Raw genomic sequence first — 22,266 nt, forward strand, 5'->3', positions numbered from 1 at the left:
AGAGGGGGAAACAGCCGGCCCCAAAGCGCTGCAAAGATGCTCTGTGCGGGGTCGGCTAGTATTTATGTAAACCGCTTTGGGAACTCTTGTTGAAAAGCAGTATTTGTCATATTTGTATTCATACTTATTACTCATAAAATGTGGCTTTGCCTACACTATTTTATCATGAGCACTCTACAGATTTGTAACATAACATCTGTTGGATTCCTTGCCAGAGTTGCAATCATTGAAAAAACATAATGGTGTTAGGAGTTCTCTCTATTTATATTGTGGTTATTTTGCTATTAACAATGACAGTGTGATCTCTGGGTTTTTCTCCCCTCAGAAAAAGTCCACTTTTGCTGAAGACCCATTTAATGATGAAGAATGTGAGCAGCATGAAGTGGAAATGCTGGCTAAGAAGTTTGAAACAAAATATGTAAGTGAACAGATCTGTTTTAATAGTTACTGCAAATCATTAATCTTGATGTATCAGTGTTGTCACTTGATAGTTAAATTTGAGAATATTCTGAAGAATTCATCTTTAGATAGTTCAGATTTACACACACTATTATGAAGCACACTTTTGAACACAGTCCTGATGACTAGGAGCAGGGTGTGGTGGAACTTCTCATAGAATTCCAGTGGAACTGCTGCATTAGGTGCGTATCTATTATACTAGGAATCAGGCCATTTACAGCAAACCAGGTCCCTCTCTTGGCTTACCGTGGAGCACCATGGAGTTCACTTTCCCTTGGCCCTGTTCCCTTTGTGCAAGGGGAACAGGAATGATGCTATATATGGGGGCCTAGGAAAATGTAAGCCTTCAAAGTGAAGCTCTGTGAGGCTTTGGTTTGTTGTGAATGGCCTGGTGGCTTGCACCTTATTCAGCAGAACAGTGATGTGCCTTGTGAAGGGGCCAGTGGGGGAGCGGAAGAGCAGGTTGGGTTATGATGAAATACTATGAGAAGTGATATTAAGACCAAAATCAGTATCTCAATGCAATGTCTTTTTAAAAAAGAAAACCTATACTTCATTACAATTTTTTCCAAAAGTAAACTTGCATAACTTATAATATCTTAAGCTTTTCACGATGGTGACACTGTTCTAGATAGTGCATTCCCCACAGAGTTGCCACCAGAGTGATTAAAATAGTGGTGGTGGTTTCACTTTCTCTGAAGGCAGGTCTCTTAGATTATATTTCTTAACTAAGTCATTTCCTTTTATAATCTTCAGATAAATTAGGCAGACAACAAAATAACACAAAGGCTGCAATCCTGTGCCTGTATACTTGGGAACAAGTCCCATTGAACTTGGTGGGATTTGCTTCTGAGTAAACATGCATAGGATTGTACTGTAAATCTGATCCTGCTGTTACATTTATATAGACCTGTTATGGTAATTTAAGGTAGATAATAAATGTTGTCTAAAATGATACCCTTCTCAGCTGCTATCCTGAAGCTTTGGAATGCGCTCTCTGCTGAAATAAGAGCCTCCCCATCTCTGACAATTAAAAAAAAAAATCTTTAAAGACACATCTGTTCACCCAGACTTTTAATTAAATACAATTTTAATAGTTTTAACATTGTTTTAAAATATTGTTTTAAGGTTTTAAATTGTTGTAAAGTAAAACTTTACAGTTAAAAACTTTTTGTGCTATTTATTTTAACCAATGTTTTAATTTCTCTATTATCATTTTTTGTTGTAAACTGCCCAGAGACGTAAGTTTTGGGCGTTATAAAAATATGTTAAATAAATAATAAATACACAAATTATTTCATGATTATACCACCATGCTTAACTACTTGGATGCCTGAGGAGACTATTAAAATGATGCTTAAATAAATTCTGTTTATAATGCTGTAGTTTGATGCCCTTATTAGGACAAAAAAGGCTGTTACTTCAGATAATATACTTCTGACTCATTTGATGTTTTGTTCTGATGAAGTGTGAAGACTTTGTTAATGAAATAAGGATTCATCCAGGCTATTGATGTATTAGGTGATGTGCCTGGAAGGAAGTCCTTTTAAAATAAGAATACTTGTTATCTTTAAGATAAATATACTGGATAATTGGAGTTCAGGAGCTATATGTTAATATAAGTGTAATAAAGGCAGTTAGATTGTAATCTGTTCCACTCCTGCCCCTAGAAAGAAATCAAAAATGTGGGGGTCAAAATACTGAAGCATTGCCAGACAGTATAGAGAGACATGAAAAACCAGAACTGACAGCTGAGGTTAATCCATGCAGGAAAATCTCCCATTGCCCTTTGTGTACAGCCAGAAAGCACAGAGAGGAAAAGGTCGTCTGTGGCAGCTTCTCAGTTCCCTCTGTCAGTTTTTCTCCTCCAACTACCTTATAACAAGAGAGTAATGGTTTTTGAAGATTGCCTAGATGGGTGCCTTCTCTCTCCTTCCCTTCCCGATGATCTCTCATAAAATGGAAAGAGGGTGTTCCCAACAGTATTACACAGACTAAATGAATTGGTTTGTGGGTTGAGTCGTGCATGGCTCTGGCAGGTATTTCATGCATACGACTGAGCATTAGAGTGAGCCTCTGGCTTGTGTGCCGTCTTGTATTGCACATTATTTAATGTGAACTGGGGCTTGTATATCAGTTTACACAAGGCCCTGCTCATAGGATCTGTCCACCTCTTTTACATAGTGGGCACATTGTGTGAGCAAGACCTTCTTTCATAGGCCCAAGTAAACATTAAAGGTTATGTGCATAGTGGTAAAGAAACATGAGCCTAAGTTCGTCTCCCTTGCTTCCACAGTTTGTGCAACCTTCATGCCTCAGCCATGTTTGAACTCACTCTCATCTGTTACAAATCCAAGTTTTCTAACAAGCCACAGCCTTGAGTACTACACATGGTGATTGCTGTGACTGGAAAGCTTGAAACCTCTCTGGTCTTTCCTATAAATGCCTGGTATAGCAGTCCATTGTTTACGCTCAAAACCAGATGGCACATCCCATGTTAATCCCAAATGCATATTGTCCTTCAGTTTGTGAAATTCAGCTGCTACTATTGCGTAATGAACTTACATGGTAGGTTGGCTCCTTAACATTGTAGCAAGCTGTGGTAAGAACTGTAGAAGTTGCAAAACGATGTTTATGGTACGCACTCAAATTGTCTGAGAGAAATTGAGACACTGAGATGTATGTGTATATCAGTTTACAAATATTATATATACACTATGTCTTCTAACAAAATTGTTCTTAGCATAGTAAAGATGTGCCAGGCCATTACTAGTTTTTTCAGGTTGAAGTGTATGGTTATTGCCAGTAATGTGACTCCTGTGTAAATACTTTACACAAAGAAACAGACCAAATATACATTCTAGTTTATATAGCTTTAGGCTTTACTTAATGCACAGGTAAACCTGTTTCTCTGTGGTGCTCTTTCTCTCTGGTTTCTTACCTACTAAGATTTACATAGGAATCTGAGACTTCTAAGAGCTCCTTGGAAAACGTTGATTCTAAGGCTCACTTTTAGTTGTACAACTTCCATTAGGAAATCACAGGTTTTGTCATATCCATCACAGTTGAGTTTAACTAAAAATAATTTGTATTCAGCAGTTACACTGGGTTTTTTTTTACCCATTCCAGCTTCCATTTGTTCCATCCTGAACTTTCCATTTCCAGCCTGGGACTGGAGTTTTATTTTTGACAGCATTACCTTGCTTTCCTTCAATGTGAGAAAGATTTGATGTGATTTACACCTGGTTCTAACCATTGTGCTAGAATATTAAATGTTTTGGGCTGCATTAAATTAGGAATTCCCTGAAGTTGGGCCCTTGTGAAGAACTATTTCCCTGCCATGGCAGGGTTGAAGTCAACTTCCTGAGACTTGCAGTAGAGTCCATATCCTGGTAGTCCATCTGTAGCCCACTCTTCCTTTTGCTACATGGCATGGATTTGCTATAAAATATCTGCAAAGCTATGGCTTTTCTATAGCACTGTGCTTGCAGCCCAAGCCCTGCTTATTCTGCATGAATGATTCTTCATGTGGTTGTTTAATTTGTGCTTCTAGCAGGCTGCCATAGTTGAGCAGCCTTCTACAAGTCCTCCTCCAATGATTTGTTTCCTCCTTGCAGTAATTTAACAAGAAAAAACTCACTGCTTGTGTGCAATAATCATTAACTGTTGCATGAGTGAGTTTGTAAACTGTTGCCTTGAAATGAGTTGACGCCTTAGCTTTATTTTTCTTTATGAAAACATTTATATCCCATTTCTTGTTCTCAAGATCTATAAAGCAGCTTACAAATCAATTGTGGCTATGTTGTCCTTATTTAATTCATGTTTTACTTTACAGGGGTTATATTTTATGAAAGAGGTTTGTTGTCTATTACCATCTCTTTCAAGACTAAATATACTGGGCTGAATCACAAATTTCCTTTTGTGAGAAAATGCATATATCCCAGTCCACTAAACCATAAAGAATGGAGAGCCTTCCTCAGCAGCAATATCTAGCTTTTTAAAAGTAACGGAACCTTGTATATTCCAGTAGCAGATTTTCTCCTCTGTTAGGCAGGTAACAGCTGCCAGAGCAAATGGTATATTGTTTTTAAAAAGCTAGCTGCTACTGCCAAGGACAGATTGGTGTATTGGTGGATCACAGAGCAAGATAAGAGTTAAATAGCTTCTCCCTTCAGGTTTCTAGAAAGGTCAAAAGCAAATTGAAATATACAAATTCCCTCAGTAGAGTAGTATCTAGATCAATTTTTATTACCATTATAAGGTTTCTCATACTGTTTAGCCTATCATCTTAATCCTTGACCTGTCAAATGTTCTTCATAAATGAAATATCTCTAGAATGAGGATACATAATTGCTGTTCTCTCGATTGCTTACCTGTGGCCCTAAGAGCACCTAGCGTAAAATTTCACACTTGTACTTTTTTTTTTGTATGGTGATTGTGGACTTTGAGGACTCGAATGTAGCTGCCAACTCTTTGAACAAGCTAAACAGTTTCCTAATATGCTGCTTTATTGTTATGCCAATATTGAAGGTTCCTCAAGAGTTCTTGCTAGTTTTGAATTTTCTGTTACCTTAAAAGACCTATTTCAGCTTAATATGACTGTGGTTAGCACCAATACCACAGACATTCCAATTTCCAAATATTATGTTTCAGGGTGGAAAGAGCCACAAGCATCGAAAGGATCGTGTTCAGGATCTGATTGATATAGGTTATGGCTATGATGAAACTGATCCTTTCATCGATAATTCAGAGGCTGTGAGTAACGTTTTTTGTTTTTTTAATTATATAATGTCTGTCCTTGGAGGTCAAAACAGCATACATGGAATTCCCACATGGTTTCCCTTCCAGGAATTAGCCATTTGCAGACTTTCTCCATTTTAGAGATGGAATTACATCAAATACCTTTAAACTATTAATTTAAATATAAGAGTAGTAGATGCAAAACTGTCTGTCTTATATAAGGGACTTGATATATCGGCTTTTGCTCTGTTGATAGCTCATCGTCCTCCTTTGTATGCTCTCTCTGCAAGAGGTTGAGGCATCTCTGGCTGAAAGCAGCACTTCTAATGTGATTAGGAACATAGGAAACTGCCATATACTGAGTCAGACCATTGGTCTATCTAGCTCAATATTGTCTTCACAGACTGGCAGCGGCTTCTCCAAGGTTTCAGGCAGGAATCTCTCTCAGCCCTATCCTGGAGAAGCCAGGGAGGGAACCTGAAACCTTCTGCTCTTCCCAGAGCGGCTTCATCCCCTGAGGGGAATATCTTGCAGTGCTCACACATCAAGTCTCCCATTCATATGCAACCAGGGCAGACCCTGCTTAGCTATGGGGACAAGTCATGCTTGCTACCACAAGACCAGCTCTCTTCTTCTAGGCTTTGGAACAACCTGCTAGTCAAAGTCAAGGGGTGTGTTTTGTATACTTTAAAAAATTTTAAAACCATCTTAATTTTGCTCACACTTGACCTTATTTGTTGAACTATGCTGTGCTGAGGGTTGTGATTGTTCTTATTTTTGTGCTGCTTTCATATGAAAATATGGTTACCTGTGAGCCACAGGTAAACCTTAACATTCATCTGTAAAGGATAGAAATGTAGAAGAAACTGAATGATTTTCAAGAAAATGTTAGAAACAATTGTTCATCAGGCTTGTTTGATGATCTGGTAAATGTTAACATTTCTAATAAATGATGGAAATAAGGTACTTATTAGTACTACAAATATTATATACAGTATTTTTCAAAGTGGTTCAGAGAGAGAGAGAGAGAGAGAGAGGATAGTTCCTTGTCCCCAAAGGGCTCACAATCTAAAAAGAAACATAAGATAGACACCAGCAACATCCACAAGAGGGATGCTGTACTTTGTTTGGGTTGGGCAGGGGCAGTTTCTCTCCCCCTGTTAGATATAAGAGAATTGGCACTTTTCTCAGTTAGCAGAGTAGAATTTGAACATTAGCCAGAGGCACTTGATGGACCTTGAGATCTTTGATGTTTCTAACTGACTTAATGAATATTTTATAATTGGTAAATACCAGTTTGACACTTACTCTAATACTGTAGTGAAATTTATCTCCATAGCTCTGTGTTACGGTACTACCTATGCACTGGATGTTTTGACACTACAATAGACTTTAGTGGGGGTGGTGTTAGAGATTGTACTCTGCAGTACCTTAATTGCTGTCTCCTTTTTTTTTAGTTTGTATTCTGTGTGTGGTACAAAAACTAGTTTTAATATGGTGGTATTAGCATATTTAGTTGACTTAATATCCTGCTTAATGCTGCTCTGTAGTATAGCAAATGTGTTATTTCATGTTAATAAAATGGTAGCTATCTCTTACCCTGAATCTTTCAATTTCCTTCCTAGTATGATGAATTGGTTCCTGCATCCTTGACTACCAAGTATGGAGGCTTTTACATAAACACTGGAACTCTGCAGTTCCGCCAAGCATCTGACTCTGAGGAGGAAGACTTTACAGAAGGCAAAAAGCATAGACCACCTAAAGTGAGTTTCTCCAGAACTGATATAAAACACCTCATAATTTTCACCGATACCTTTATCTTCTTTATTTTTATTCATTCATTCATTCATTCAATTTATATACTGCCCTTCCAAAAAAGCCTCAGGGCAGTTTACATCAAAAATGTAAAATCTGTTTACATTTTAAAGTAAACATATACTTCAGTTTAACAATCGTCATAATATTCATACTGTCTTAATTCTGACATGCCATTGCTGTTTGAACTGAGTGCATGGATGGCCAAAAAAGTGCTTGTTGAACATATGAAGCAGCCTTATCCTGAATCAGAGCATTGGGCCATCTAGCTCTGTACTGTCTACTCTGATTAGTAAGGGTCTTTTCCAGCTGTTCAGTTAGGTGCATGCTAAGCATAGTTCAGTGGAAGAGTATATATGTCACATGTACAAGGTCCCAGGTTCAATCCCTTACATCCATAGCTGAAAGTGTTGGGTGGTAGATGAAGGGAAAGACCTTTGCCTGAAACCTGGATGACTGCCAATAGACTATACTAGGCTAGATGGACCAATGGTCTTACAAGGCAGCTTATTACGTTCATAAGTCTATTTAACTGCAGATGTCAGAGCTTGTTCCTGAAACCTTTTATATGCAAAGGAGAACTGTAGCCTCTCCCCTGTTGATTTAACTAACCATGATGGTATATAGAAGAGAAGATGGGTGGCCTCTGATGTATGTAGGGACTGATAATGAAGGCCTTAAATAGGTCAAAACCAGCACCTTGAATTATGCCCTGAAGACCACAACAAGTGGTTATTTGTAATGCTGGTGGAGTTCAGAGGATAGCCATCATCTTCATGTCCTGCTTGTAAAAGCATTTGGGTGCAGAAACAAAGCCAGATCTTGATCTGATCTCTCAAGGTGACTCCTGCGTTCGTTCTACAATGTAACATTAATGCCATTAATGCTCAGGAGGCGTTGACTGATGCCATAAATTTTATTAGCTTCTGAGAAGAATCGAGTGATTCCCTTTCTCTCTCTCCCCCGCCCCTGCTAATTATCTCTTCGCCAGTCATGGAACATCGTGTTATCATGTCTATGGAATTGAACAGCTGGGGAATGGAGAAGGTTTTCATCTATGCTCATTTGTTTAACTGAGGATGGTGTGTTACACTGGAACATCTTATGTTTTTATGTTTACCGGTTTTTAGTTTTTCTTTTTGTGCAATAAAAGGTCTTTTTGTTGAGAGTTGGAGTTAATATGCTCATTGCATTGCTGGCGTATCAACTTATACTACAATGTAATACTTTGCATTGTTGAAGTAACTGTTTTTTCTCTCTCCTCCTTTCTCCCACCCCACTTTTAGATACCTAAACTGAAAGATGGTGAAGATCGTGGAATGAAGAAGCGCAAACGGAAAGAGGAAGAGGCAGAGAAAGAGAAAAAACCTCGAAAGATTAAAGTTTCTAAGCAGCTTGGGTGAGCTTATTTCCAATGTCTAGGATAAAGTATTCTTTTGGTGGATGAGTTGAGAGCAAATGCTGAATTACTTCTGTTAAAACTTAATGTACTGCTGTTGGAGTTCATTTAAAATGAAGCACTCTGTATCAGGACAAAAATATATATTACTATATATATAAATACTATATTTATTCAAATTATGATTTATTTATTTATTTTGGCTTTTGTTTATTTGGTGAGATTTTATTCTAGTTCTGATGTTTTAAATTGTCTTTTAAAAAACAGAAGTTGCATTGGGCCAGGTTTATTTGCTGTTGGTTTGGAATGTATTTAAACTAATATGTGGCTTAGTTGTGAATAGAAGAACTAAAACTAGCCTGTTAAGGGTATTTTATTATTTGGTAATAGAGTCTCAGTGTGTTCACGTGAGACTATTTTCATCCTCTCCAATTACTGGCTTTTCTTTGCAGGGTAATGGCCTTAAATTCACATAAATCTGAAAAGAAGAAAAAGAAGCTGTACAAAGATTCTTTTTCACTGGCTGCTATGATCCGCAAGTTTCAGAAGGAGAAGGAAGCTTTTAAGAAAAAAGAAGTTAACCCGAGTCCTGCTGTGGCCGTTACCAGCTCTGCACCTAATAAGCTCCCTGCTCCCCCTGCTGCTGCTGCTGCTGTAAATGATGTGTCTGACTTGAACCTTAGTGTCACAGATCCAGTTCTTTCCATTTTTGGCAGCACACAGCTCCTGCAGGAAGCCGAAAGTGCCCTAGAGATGCTGGGAGACATTGACTTTGATAGGTTGCTTGATGGCACCTCCAATGGCAGCCCAGTATCTGAGCCTTCCGGGGAGAATGGAAGTGCCACTCAGCCCTCCCACACCTCTGAGGTCCTGACACTGAAACAGGTGCCTGCCCTCCCTGAAGGTCTGCCAGCACATCTAGAAAAGCGTGTTGAAGACCTTAGAATTGTAAGTTGTAGTTGCCTTAGTGTTGAATTTTGAGAAGTGTTGTTACTGTTCAGATTACCTGACATGAAGATGGGCAGTCCCAGTGTGTGTAGTACTGAGGGTTACACTGGCAGTTCTGCAGCTGAGGGCAGTAGTGGACTCATTCACCTCTAACTATATAAAATTAACACAATTTGTGTTAAGTTTGTAAATGTTGTACTTCTTTTCTGATGCTATTTGTTTCTTATGAGAGACTACTACCAAAGAATAATTTAGTACATGGTGACTTGTCTGTCTTTGCAAAAAGGTTAATGTTCCACTAGTAGATAATCTTTCTGCTGATTGTTGTTAGAGCTTGGTGAAGTCATTACACTTCTGATTCAGCAACCATTTCAGTAAGTGGAAGAATTGCTGATTTGCACATGTATATATGTTTGCTTATGCCATTACTTGGTGTTTCTGCTGAGCGTGTAAATGATTCCCATTTAGAAGTACATGTGGAAATTGTTATAGTTTATTTGTGGCTGTAACACAAGTTCCACTTAATGTTGCTGTTTCAGGATTAACATACTAGTGTCAACTTGCCTTGCAAGGCTTTTACATTTGTACCTTTGGATGACTTTTAAAAGGCATCCTTGCACCCAATCTGTATGGCTTGTAGGAGGTAACCTAGAGGTAACCTTGTAGGCTGGTAACCTAGAAGTTCCAACTCTCTAGGTTAACAGCACCCTTACCAACTTGGTCTCATAGCTATTGGACATGCTTCCTGATTGTAGGATACATGAGCTTTGAAAATTGTGTTTGACATTATTTCCTTTCTAGTTTTACAACACTTCAGGGCAGGTTACCATTTTGATGCAGTTGAGACCTAGAAAGATGTTGATAAGCCTAAGTAGGTTCTGCAGGATTTCAAAAAGTCTATGTCACACCAGAGTGCATTTGGTACGATGCAAATGTCATAGTGCTCATACCTAGCTTTAACTTTATTTCCTAGCATTTAGTAATTCAAATGTGGAGAATACTTTTGCATGAGGAGGAAATAACTACGTGACATTTTTATTTAAGCAGTTGGCGAACACATAATTGATCATCATCCAGGGGTGTAGTGAAGAGGGGACATGTGGGGATGGAGTGCCAGGACTTCTTGACTTCTCTGGCTTTTGGGGTGGGTATGGCCATGGGGGCTGTCATGGAGAAGTGCCTGCAATTCTGAATTTGCAGCTACATCACTGTTGCCCTCTAGTAGTCTTTCTAAACACTGTTGTGGTTAAGCCTTGATTACAAGTCTGCAGAAGCAGAAGGCAACATAATGGAGGATGTATAAATTATAAAAACTTAACATTTTAAAGGCCTTGGAAATGATATTCTAAAGGTGTCTGTGTTTTATTGATCTTTCTAGGCTGCCAAGCTCTTCGATGAAGAAGGCAGAAAAAAATTCTTCACACAAGACATGAACAATATCTTGCTGGAGTAAGTGCTTATCTTGTTTTTGATATAAGAGTTGAGAGTAGGGGAGGGGATATATAGAGGAGAAGCTGATGGCTGCTCTGACCATCTTAACCCATCAAGCAGGCAGATGCTTTATGCATTCACTAGTTCATTTATTTAAGACCTCTCAAATTGAAAGGAAGAATGCCATATATAGAAGTTTCTGTGAATTCCTGGTGTACAGCTCTGGTAACTTATGTGGTCATAGTGTAACTGATATTTCTATAGTAAAATATCCATATGTTAGTTTGTGTTTTGTATTTATATAGCACTGTCTTGATGCTTTACAAGTAACATAGGAAAAGAGCGATCCCTGCCCCAAGAAGCTGTCTGTCTAAATGTTAACTATGGAGACAGCAAAGGAAGAAGAGGGACTGAAGATGGGGTGCAAGGTATATGAGATACCATAAACTGGCAGTCAGGGCCTCTAAGCTATACAAAAATTATAACTTAATAGTAATGCACAGCAGGGATTAACGAACTACTTACAGTTGGGGGAAATAGCATAGATGATATTGTCAGTAGCTGATATTGTCATACTTCTACCCTTTTTAGGGCTTTGAATCTGTTCTTATTAGTCTGCTGGAGCCTTAACAATGATTGCAGCCAGTCCTGTCTCCTTATGATCAGATTAAATCACGCAGGAGGGAAAATTCTAGCATAACAGTTCCTGTTTACATAAGTAATATGTGAAATGCCCTTAAAATGGCCAGTAGACGGAATGCTTGCTCATCCATTTCTCATGAATTGTGAATTTGTTTTCTGCTTGTCAGTATTGAGTTGCAGTTACAGGAATTGAATCCTAGCATCCGGAATGGAGTGTACTCCCACCTCGAGGCTTTTGTGCCATGCAATAAGGACACCCTGATAAAGCGTTTGAAGAAACTGCATCTCAATGTTCAGGTAAAAGTGTCTGAAAGGGACATATGTTAGTTAGGAAAAGGGGCATATATTAGTTTAGGTAGGCTATAGAAGGCCAGTCATCTGGGTTCCTTGGAGACTGAAACCTTTTGAGTCCTAAGACAGTGGCCTAAGACGTGCAACAGGAAATAATGGTTCTTCTGAGTGGTCACTGTCCATCACACAGATGGGCTTTGGGCTTGCGTGAAAAAACATTCGGAAAACCTCACAAGCTTTTTCTCTCTCTCTATGCTACTAGGCCCCTCTCCTCTATACATAGGTCACATGCTCTGCAGCCGCCTCCTCACGTCTTTTTTTTATCCGTCAAAGAAGAATAATCCTCAAGGGGAACCTTGCTAGCTTTCTGAAAGAAATTACAATGAATTTAAGTTTATATTTCATTGTTTACCTCTTTAGGTTTTCTGCCTATGAATTTTGTGTTTCTTTATTTAATATCGTGTTTTCTGTTCTTCCCCTCCTTTTTTGACCCCTAAGTGGGGAAGATTTTCCCATCCAAAGCGTATGGCCAGCAAAGTCACACACACACACACACACACACACACACACACACACACACACACACACACACATTCTCTAAGGCGTACCCATGGCTAATCCCATGCGTGGCAGCTCTCACGAGAGTTTGTAAACAGAAGCACCCTTGTGATTGGGCAGTGGAGATTCCATATGCAGGAGAGGAGGAGCCTGTGATGGATCTCAAATGGAGTTTCTAACATGGGTTCTAACCCACCGGGAGAGCTTGGGACTCTAGCTATGACTCACTCTGCCTCTGCCATAGTGGTGGGGGTACACATCTTGAGACGCCCCGATTTAGAAGGCAGAGCTCCAACACCAGGACCTGATAACAGGGTGCACTCCTGGCTGCTAAAACAAAAGAGGAAGAAGAAAAAGTCCAAGTTACCAGAGGAGACAGCACCCCAGCCGAAGGAAAAAGAGGACTGCGCTGAAAGGTTCTGATCCCTCGACAGTTGCGCATGCACAAACAGCCCCTTCAGGATTGGCTTAGCAGACACCCAGCATGCAGCTGACAAAGGTGGCTGCAAAAATGAAGCACTAAATGCCCTCGGCACCAAGAGGAGCAGCTCTGCCCACCAACCTGCAGGGCTCGAGCTCCCAGACGCTTCTCTCCAGCGCAGCGCTTGTTCGGGGGGCAGACTAGACTCGACTCTGGAGTCTAGGCGTTATCACCAACCCCCATGGCCCCAAGTGCTACACGAGGGCTGGGGAACTTGAATGGACAGTTCTGACAGTTGGTTCCCAGAGGGGCTAGAGGGAGAATCGGATGTGGAATCCTGGTGCTTTGGGAACTCAGGGTTAGGAGGCTATTCACCTTTATGGAGGCAGGTCACGGGCCAAAGACTACTCTCATTAGGGTGATATAACGAATAGGTACCATTCAATTAAGTACTACCCCTATGTGGCTTTAGATGAGGAGGACTATGAATCTCCAGACCCTAGGGATGAGGATAACAGACTACTTGGACTATGATAGAGATGCCTGCCAGGGTGTCCTTCTGGATTGTAGGAGGAGAGATTTGAATATGACAACCGTTGGGCACATAGTAGTAGGATCTCCTATAGGTCCAGGTCTAGATCTACACATGGGGCATACCCTTATAGGACTTACAAGAGAAGATCCCCATCTCCTGCTTATGGGACAGCTCCGTGAGTGTCACTGTGAGGTCCCATGCAACTTGGTTACCGTGGGACTTGACCCCTCCACCCTGTGCGCCTCCACAGGAACACGCTTTGGGGCTGCTCTAGTCACAGCCATTGGTTGAGCCCCTACCCCCAGATTCACCTGCAGCACCTGTGGAGAACGCAGTTCCTGTGCCACCCATCGAAAAAGCTGCTCCAGTGCTCTGACTCAAGTTTAGGGACGATTCAGATACTGCTTTTTCTCAAGGTGATGCATCTGGTTCTCCACACCAGGACCTGAGGGAGGACACTAAGCCACTGTCTCATTCTGAGGACCTGAAATCTTTCTCTACTCAGGTGACCAAGATGACTACAGCTCTAGGTTTGCCACTCCAGGAGGAGACTAAGACATCATCTAACCCATTCTTTGATGTTATAAAAGGGGACTCTCATAGATTGGTTGCATTACCCATGAATCAGGCTCTCCTAGAGATTGTGCAAAGTTCTGGGAGAAGCCATCATCTGTCTCTTCTACTTCTAGGAAGGTTGGAAACTTCTGTAAAGTCAAGACTCAAGATTGTGTGTTTTTGCATGAACACCCTACTCCTAACTCGATTGTGGTGGATGCGGCGCAGTCGAAATCTAGAAATAGAACGTTGTCCGCCCTGATGTACAGGGAGGGCTTTAAAATAGACTGTGAGTAAACTCCTGTACTCTAGTTTAGCCTTACAAATCAAGATAGTGAACTACCAGGCATGCATGTCTCGCTAGAATCATCTGTGGAAGAAACTCTCACAACACCAGGATACCTTTCCATCAATGGAGAAAAGCGCTATTCTTTCCCTACAACAGGAAGGTTTCAAGCTAAGCAGTTGCTGCATACCTCACATCACTTTACGGAATGCACAGCGAGAGCATTGGTGGGTTCCATATCCCTCCATTGCCATGCATGGCTACGCTCCTCTGGCCTGAATCCCGAGGCTAGAACACAAATTTAAGACTTACCTTTCGATGGGTCTGCTCTCTTCAGGAACCAAACAGATGAGACGATGGAGCAGGTGCAAAAAATGAGGATCACAACTAACTCTATGAGTTTCTCTTCGTCAACAGGCTTAAGATTCAATAGACCTTTTTGTTCTAAAAAATCATCTTTGCCATGACCTCGTCTGGCTACGACCAGCCCTTTCGCCAACCCCCCTATTCACAGTACAATAAACAGTATAAGAAACGGAAGTTCTCTAATCCTAACTCTAATCAGCAGGTCGAAGCCCACTTCCTTCCACAAGAGGATCTGACTGCCCTGCGGTTGGAACATGTTTGAGACCATACCTAGAGAACTGGGAACAGATAACATCAGACGCCTAGGTGCTTACCATCATTCGCCTGGGATATGCTATTTATTTATTTTGATTTATATATCGCCCTTCCAAAAATGGCTCAAAGCACTTTACATCAAAATAAAAACCATTAAAAGCATTTAAACATTAAAACGATTAACATTAAAATCATTTAAAACCAACATTAAAAATTTAAAACCATAAATTGAATTAAAATCCTGGGTGAATTCAGTTACTTCAGTGCCTTTTTAAAGGTTGCCAGAGATGGAGAGGCTCTTATTTCAACAGGGAGCACACTCCAAAGTCCAGGGGCAGCAACGGAGAAGGCCTGTTCCCAAATAGCCGCCAAACAAGTGAGTGGCAACTGCAGATGAACCTCTCCAGATGATCTTAATAGGTGGTGGGGCTGAGGGTGAAGATGTTCTCTTAAATGCCCAGGGCCTAAGCTGTTTAGGGCTTTATAGGTAATAACAAGCACCTTGTATTTTACCCGGAAACGTATCGGCAGCTAGTGTAGTTCTTTCAACATAGGAGTAATATGATCTCTCCTAGATGACCCAGCGACCAAGCTGGCTGCCACATTCTGGACGAACTGTAGTTTCCAAACTACATACAAAGGCAGTCCCACATAGACCGCATTGCATTAATCCAGCCTAGAGGTTACCAGCATATGTACCACTGTTTTGAGGTCATTTATCTCAAGAAATGGACGCAGCTGGCATATCAGCCGAACCTGATAAAAAGCACCTCTGGCCACCACCTCAACCTGGGATACCAGGGAGAGATTCAGATCCAGAAGAACTCCCAGACTGCGTACCTGTTCCTTCCAGGGGAATGTGACCCCATCCAGAGCTGGCAGATCCAAATCGCCTCCCAAGTTCCAACCCCGCACAATAAGTACCTCTGTCTTATCTGGATTCAGCCTCCGGTTTTGTAGCAAATTTAACCCAGCCTGTATCTCAAAGCAAGCCCATGTGAGGGGAAGGAAAACGCTGAACTATCTTCTTTCTTGCTTTCACCCACAAAGGCTTTTCCTTTAAACTTAAACTGTTTCTTCTAGTAGCTCAAGTTCAAGTTCTTTAATGTTACAGCCACAAGCCAAAACAAAAGAGAAAGGTTACAATTATACAACAATAAATAGAGTATATATAATTAGAACAGGTTAAAATTAAAATTAATTTTAAAAATTTTAAGACTCGGAAACATAGTGATAATGAAATTAAAACAATAAAATATCCTTATTAACCATTCGGTGATGTATATTAATGGCAGCAGCACAGAATTTAGCCACATTGGATGTAATTACACACTCTGAGTCCGAAAGCAACAAGGAACAATAAAATTGCTCCTGTCGACCAGGGAATTTACAAAGCAAAGGTGTGATGAAAGATTCACAAATATCCTTATAGAACAAGCAGAATACTAAAACATGTTCAATAGTTTCAACCTGATCCAGCCCACAAGGGCAAAGTCTGTCAGCAAATGGAACCCCTCTATAGCGCCCTTCTAGAACTGCCGAGGGTAAACAGTGGCAGCGAGCCAAGGTAAAAGTTTTCCTATACCTCAGAGATTCCAACCATGTAAAATAATACATTGCAGAGACTAGATATCTTCTTTCCTCCGAGATGTAAAATTTGGAGACCTTCCCAAGGCCATTTTTCCGTTCGGAGTAAAAAACCCGTTGTTTAACCAGCAACCTTGCCTGATCAAAACCCAGCTTGGACAAAATTGTAACAGAGAGGCCCAAAGTAGCTATCTTAGCCTCAATAGACTGGATCTACCTGGTGCCAGAATCATCCTGTAAAATTAGGGGAGCCAGGCCAACTGGCTGGTAAATTAGTTTAAGCGAGTAACAAAGTATAGTAATCCAGACACTGGCCTCCACCCTAATAAAGCCCATCTCCAAATGGGTAGCAGCATTTGAAATGGATCTTGGGATATTAAGAGCAGTTCTCAACAATTTTTACTGCACACATTCCAGAGTTGCTATATTCAAAAAACAAGCCAACTGCGCTCCATAAGGTAATTGAGACAATGACTTAGCTTTAAATAGTTTAAAAGCTGCTGGTAAGTAATAGCCACCTTTTGATTGCAAGTGCTGTAGAATGGCAAGTGAGCTTTTCTGGGCATTGGAGGCTACATAGTTCACCTAGGCCTTCCTGGTGCCCCCAGCATGGAAAACTACCCCTAGGTAATTAAAAAAATAATACCTGCTCAATAAGTTGTCCCTCAATCCTCCAAGTGCAAATCTTAGGTCTCCGTGCGAAAGCCATTATTTTGGTTTTCTGAAAATTTATCTCCAAACCCTCCTTCTTGTAGTGCAGATTTAATGCACTCAGCATTTTTCTGAGGCCAATTGGAGTCCTCGACAAGAGGACCGCATCATCTGCATAAAGCAAGATAGATATATGCCTCCCTGCAGATTTAGGAGGGTGAAAATCTAAAAGGCTCAATTGATCCACCATAGAGTTTATGTAGTAATTAAATAAGAATGGAGCAAGTATGCAGCCCTGCTTTTAACACCTCTCTGAGTCACAATAGCACTCCTTAGGTGCCCTTGAAGGCTGCATCTAACTTTAAGAGAAGTGTCTGAATATAGCACTTGGAGCAGGCATAACAAATGACGGTCTATGGAAGAAGACCCCAGTTTTTCCCAAAGCTTAACCCATGAAATAGAATGAAATGCTGCCTGCAGATCCACAAAGGCAGCATATAAGGAGGTCCTACCCGTGGAGGAATATTTCTCAATGAGATGTTGCAATACTAAACAATGATAGGTAGTAGGTTGACCCTTCTTAAAGCCAGCCTCTTCAGCAAGAAGGTTCTCGTGATCCAGCCAGTCCTTTAACTTATCATGTAAATGTTTTGCATAAAGCTTACCAATGATGTTAAGTAAGCTGATGGGTCTGTAATTGGCCGGATTAGCACATGTACCTTTCGTAAAAATAGGAACTGCAACCCTCCATGGTTTGGGGATTTGGCCAGTCCCATCAATACAAGTGAAAAGTGAGGTCAGGATTGGTGCCCACCATTCTGGATTGTTCTTAATTGCCTCCGGGGGGATAAAATCTTCCCCTGGTGCTTTGCCAGGTCTTAATTGTGCAATTAAAGAATGAATTTCAGAGATTGAAACCGAAGCCCAGTTGTAGATGCCTTGTAGAATGCTTAACTAAGTGCCAGAATAACGAAGGATCTTTAGTTCTGACAGCCTGAGCTAACCTCTTCCAATTCGCCATCATAGCCTTTTTTTTTTAATGCCATAACAAGCGCTTATATTGTCTTTTTTCCTGCAGCAGAATCTGAGCATCATGCCCACTAGATGTTCTTTTTTACTTCTGGTAACTAATAATAAGAGCTTTCCTGGCACCGACACATTCTCCATCAAACCAAGATTGGGAGCCCCTTTGACAGTGCCAAGAGGGCTACATAATAGCAAAGAAACCATTCTCTTCCAGCCGCAAGGTCCTCTAGTTCTCACCCACTGTGTGCTGAATGGCTAATACCTAGAGGTCACTGCATGTTAGTCAAGATAGGTTTAACTTCCAGTTAACTCTTTAGGGGAGGGGAGAGGCTGTTCATTACAGTTTATCCCTCATCCAGCCCATTACTGCCTCCAGGCAGGCATTTAGGGAAGTTATGCTTTTTCCTTATGATGTTGACATGGAGAAATAGATTTGGGTGTCATCAGCATATTGATAACACCCTGCACCAAATCTTGATGATCTCTCCCAGTGGTTTCTTGTAGATGTTAAACAACATCGGAAACAATACGGAGCCCTGAGCGACACCATGGGAAAGTTCAGATTTTGAAGAACAACAGTCTCCAAGGGACACCATCTGGAATCTGCCCATGAGGTAGGAGCAGAACCACTGCAAAGCAGTGCCTCCCACCTGCAGTCCCCTCAGACATCCCAGAAGGATACAATGTCAATAGTATTGAAAGCCGCCGAGGGATCTGAAAGGACCAACAGAGTCACACTCGTTCTGTCAATTCCCAGTTGGAGATCATGCTTCAGGCCAGCCAAGGCAGTCTCCACCTCATACTCCGCCCGAAAGCCAGTTTGAAATGGGTCTAGATAATCAGTTTCCTCCAAGACCACCTGGAGCTGGGAGGCGACCACTTTCTCAATCACCTTGCCCAGCCATGGAAGGCTGGAGACAGGCCTGTAGTTGCTTAACTCTGAGGGATCTAAGCAGGCTTCTTCAGAAGACAAGGAGGCATCCTGCCCTCCCTCGGAGAACCTACCAGGCCACCTACATCAGCCTCCCTGCCAGATCGTATAAGCCATGTCGGGCAAGGATCAAGAGGACAGATGGTAGGCTGCACCATTCCAAGCAACTTGTCCATATCCTTAGGAGTCACAAACTGGAATTGATCCAGAGTCATCACATAAGAGGAGCTGCTGGACACCTTGGCATCAGACTCTGTAACAGTTGTGGAGTTCAAATCTAAGTCGGCCCGAATATGAGAGATTTTGTCCACAAGAAACTCATTAAAGATGTCACAGTGAGTAATTGTTTGTTCCAAGTACCGAGTCAAGGGGGAAAGGGCACACACTAGCCTCTTCACAACCCTGAACAACTCCTCTATACGTGAACTTGCGGAAACAATATGGGAGGAAAAGACTCGAGTGTCAACAAGATCACCAGCTGAGCCAGCACTAAATCCCTTCAAGGCTTCTTGGAATCCTACTGGATATAGTAACCTTCTCGGGCAGACCATCCTAATCCCCCCCCCCCCGTGGAGGTGGGACGTGGTCGTGAGTCCAACCTTAATCAGATGTTGGACCCATCCATGACAATGGGGAAATAACAGGAGTCCCCCAGCCACGGAACACCACCCTGTCCAGAATGAAAGACCAGATCAAGCGTGTGACCAGCAATATGTGTGGGTCCCGAGACCACTTGGGATAGGCCCATAGTTGTCATTGTTGCTATGACCTCCTGAGCCACCCAGGACAAATTGGTCTCAAAGTGAACATTGACGTCCCCCAGCACCACAAGCCTGGGAGACTCCAGCACCAAGCCTGAGACCAAGTCCAACAGCTCAGTTAGGGACTCCGTTGAGCAGCGAGGTGATTGGTACACCAACAGAAGTCCCATTCTATTTCTGGCCCCCAAACTTAGGTACACACATTCAGTATAGATAGACACTTTGACAGGGATCCTGGCAAGGGAGATATTGTTCTTATAGACCACAGCCACGTCCCCTCCCCTGCTCCTCTACAGAGTACCCTGGAGGGAGAAGCTGGTGGGTGGTTGGCATTACTTTCCAAGGTCAAAGAGCTGGCAGGACAGCCAGAAGGGGAAACAGTAATTAGGTTACTGAGTCTGGAAGAGCCGTGGGGATGGCCTCTCTTACGTTCATGCTCACAGAAGGCTGCTCAAGCCTGGTCTTTGTTTTCTGTTGCTTCCCTGAGCTCTGCCCTGGGGTTTGGATGGATCCCACTGTGTCAAGTAACCAAGGGTGTTTACCAAGTGCATGGCGGTAGTAGTGGGGCACTGTAGAGTTTATGGAATGAGTTTATGGAACTCTGGGGTAAGAGGCACACCCCATGACCCTATTCTTCAAGGGGAAGTCAAGATTTTGGTTCAGAAGGGAACTATAGAGCCAAATCCTCCCCACGTAGGAGTTGTGTATTCTCACCATATTTCACAGTGCCAAAAAGGGATGGAGGCCTGCGTCCCATTTTAGACCTCAAACTGCTCAACTCCTTCGTAGAGTACAAACATTTCAGGATGCTCAGTCACCGACATCATGGCGCTTCTTTTGAAAGGGATATGGTTTGTTTCCATAGACCTAGAGGACATGTAGTACCATATATCGATTTGTCCTCATCACAGAAAATACTTACACTTCCAGATTTGGCACAGACATGTTCCAATTCAAGGCCATGCCCTTTGGTCTGTCCTCTGCCCCAAGGGTGTTTACCAAGTGCATGGTGATGGTAGCAGGGCACTTGCAAGAAAGAGGAATTCAGATTTTTTTCTTTTTTGGATGATTGGCTGCTGGTAGCGAAGTCTCCATCGTCTTTTCAAAGAGACCTTCAATAGACCATTACTCTATTAGACCAGCTGGGTCTCAAAGTCAACTACAAAAAATCATAACTGTCCTCTACGCACAGGATAAAAATTTGGGGCATGATGTTTGACTCTACTGTGGCTGCGGTGAGTCTACCAGGGGACCATATTCAATAAATTATAGATTTAGCCCTCGATTTGTGTGGTTCTTCTGTCCACATTGCACGTCAGATTCAGTGCATGTTGGGGTTAATGGCATCCACCACTGCCTTTCTGCCAACAGCAAGACTGCACATGAGACTGCTACATGTTTTTCACCCATTGGAACATCACAATTCAAGACTACTAGAAATACCAGCTCATGTTCAAACCGACCTGTCTTGGTGAATTGCTCGCAAAAAAACTTTTACAATCCACGCCATTCCTTGGGACAAGCCCTCAGGCCCGCATTACTACAGATTTATTTATTTATTTATTACATTTCTATCCCACTCTTCCTCCAAGGAGCCCAGAGCGGTATAGAATGCCTCAGAAGAAGGTGGTCTTCACTTGAACAGGCATTGGCCCAGCGCAGAGGCACACCATCACATCAACTATTTAGAGTTGTTGGCGGTTTTAAAAACACTAAGAGATTTCCAGCCATAAATAGTAGGTTGTCATGTTCAAATCATTAGACAATACCTTAGCAAAGGCATATAGTTAGTTGTTTATTTACGATCTTAGATCAAACAACAATAGAAACAGAATCTACTCAGTAAAGAGAGAAAACAAAATCTAAAATGTTGTCAGATCCATAAAATCAAGAACCTTTGACAGTAACTGATTGCTGTGCTCTAGCCTCTCTTAGTTTGATCAATGTATAACAGAATTTGGCAACCGCCAAGGATATTGTTGGGTCCCTATCTTCTAATAAACATGTAAGAATCGTCTCCACTGAGTGGCTTTTGAGACCTTTCAGGTACTTGGATAAAAATAAATCTCTTTCATTGGTCTGAAGTGGGCAATATAATAGTGAATGCATCAATGTTTTGGGAGCAGATCCGCAAGGGCATAGTCTCTCCTCATAGGGTTTTCTCTCAAATTTCCCTGATAACATCGCTGAGGGTAGAGCATTCAGGCGAACTCTTGTAAACGCCCAGCGAAGTTTTGGTAAATAGATTGTATAAAAATAAGAGGCTATGACCCAATCTTTCTTGGTGCTTAGGAGTTGTAGGGGCCTATTTGTAGAGGCCCTTTCCTCCTGGAAGTTTATGTCCCTGAGCCTTTGTTTAACTAGGCATCTTGCCGTTGACTCACCATACTCTAACAGTTGTGCTGGGCAAAAGCCCATCTTCCGGAGTCTCTCCTCAACCGCCTTACACCAACGGGGTTGTGGGGTAGCGGCAAGGAGGTGAGGTATAAGTCCTACCGGATAAAGATAAATCTTGATCCAATACAGGATGATAAGAAGCCAGACCCTGGTCTCCAATTTCAATAGCCCAGTCTCCAGCCGTATTAAGGAGTTTGGGATGCATTTTGGTA

At 41.7% G+C, this 22,266-nt stretch overlaps 1 protein-coding gene across 3 annotated transcripts in view; it reads left to right on the forward strand.

Annotated features, from left to right (window-relative positions):
- UBN2 (ubinuclein 2) overlaps positions 1-22,266 on the forward strand; it is an 83,562-nt gene that overhangs the window by 12,117 nt on the left and 49,179 nt on the right. For all 3 annotated transcript variants that reach the window (XM_053256169.1, XM_053256167.1, XM_053256168.1), the window contains exons 2-8: positions 326-418; positions 5,113-5,214; positions 6,825-6,962; positions 8,301-8,413; positions 8,866-9,361; positions 10,740-10,810; positions 11,602-11,731. In XM_053256169.1, the coding sequence (XP_053112144.1) occupies positions 326-418; positions 5,113-5,214; positions 6,825-6,962; positions 8,301-8,413; positions 8,866-9,361; positions 10,740-10,810; positions 11,602-11,731 (1,143 nt within the window). The remainder of the gene's footprint in view (positions 1-325; positions 419-5,112; positions 5,215-6,824; positions 6,963-8,300; positions 8,414-8,865; positions 9,362-10,739; positions 10,811-11,601; positions 11,732-22,266) is intronic.

Source organism: Hemicordylus capensis, chromosome 5 (assembly GCF_027244095.1).
Source record: "Hemicordylus capensis ecotype Gifberg chromosome 5, rHemCap1.1.pri, whole genome shotgun sequence".
In the NCBI taxonomy this organism is placed as follows: Eukaryota; Metazoa; Chordata; class Lepidosauria; order Squamata; family Cordylidae; genus Hemicordylus; species Hemicordylus capensis.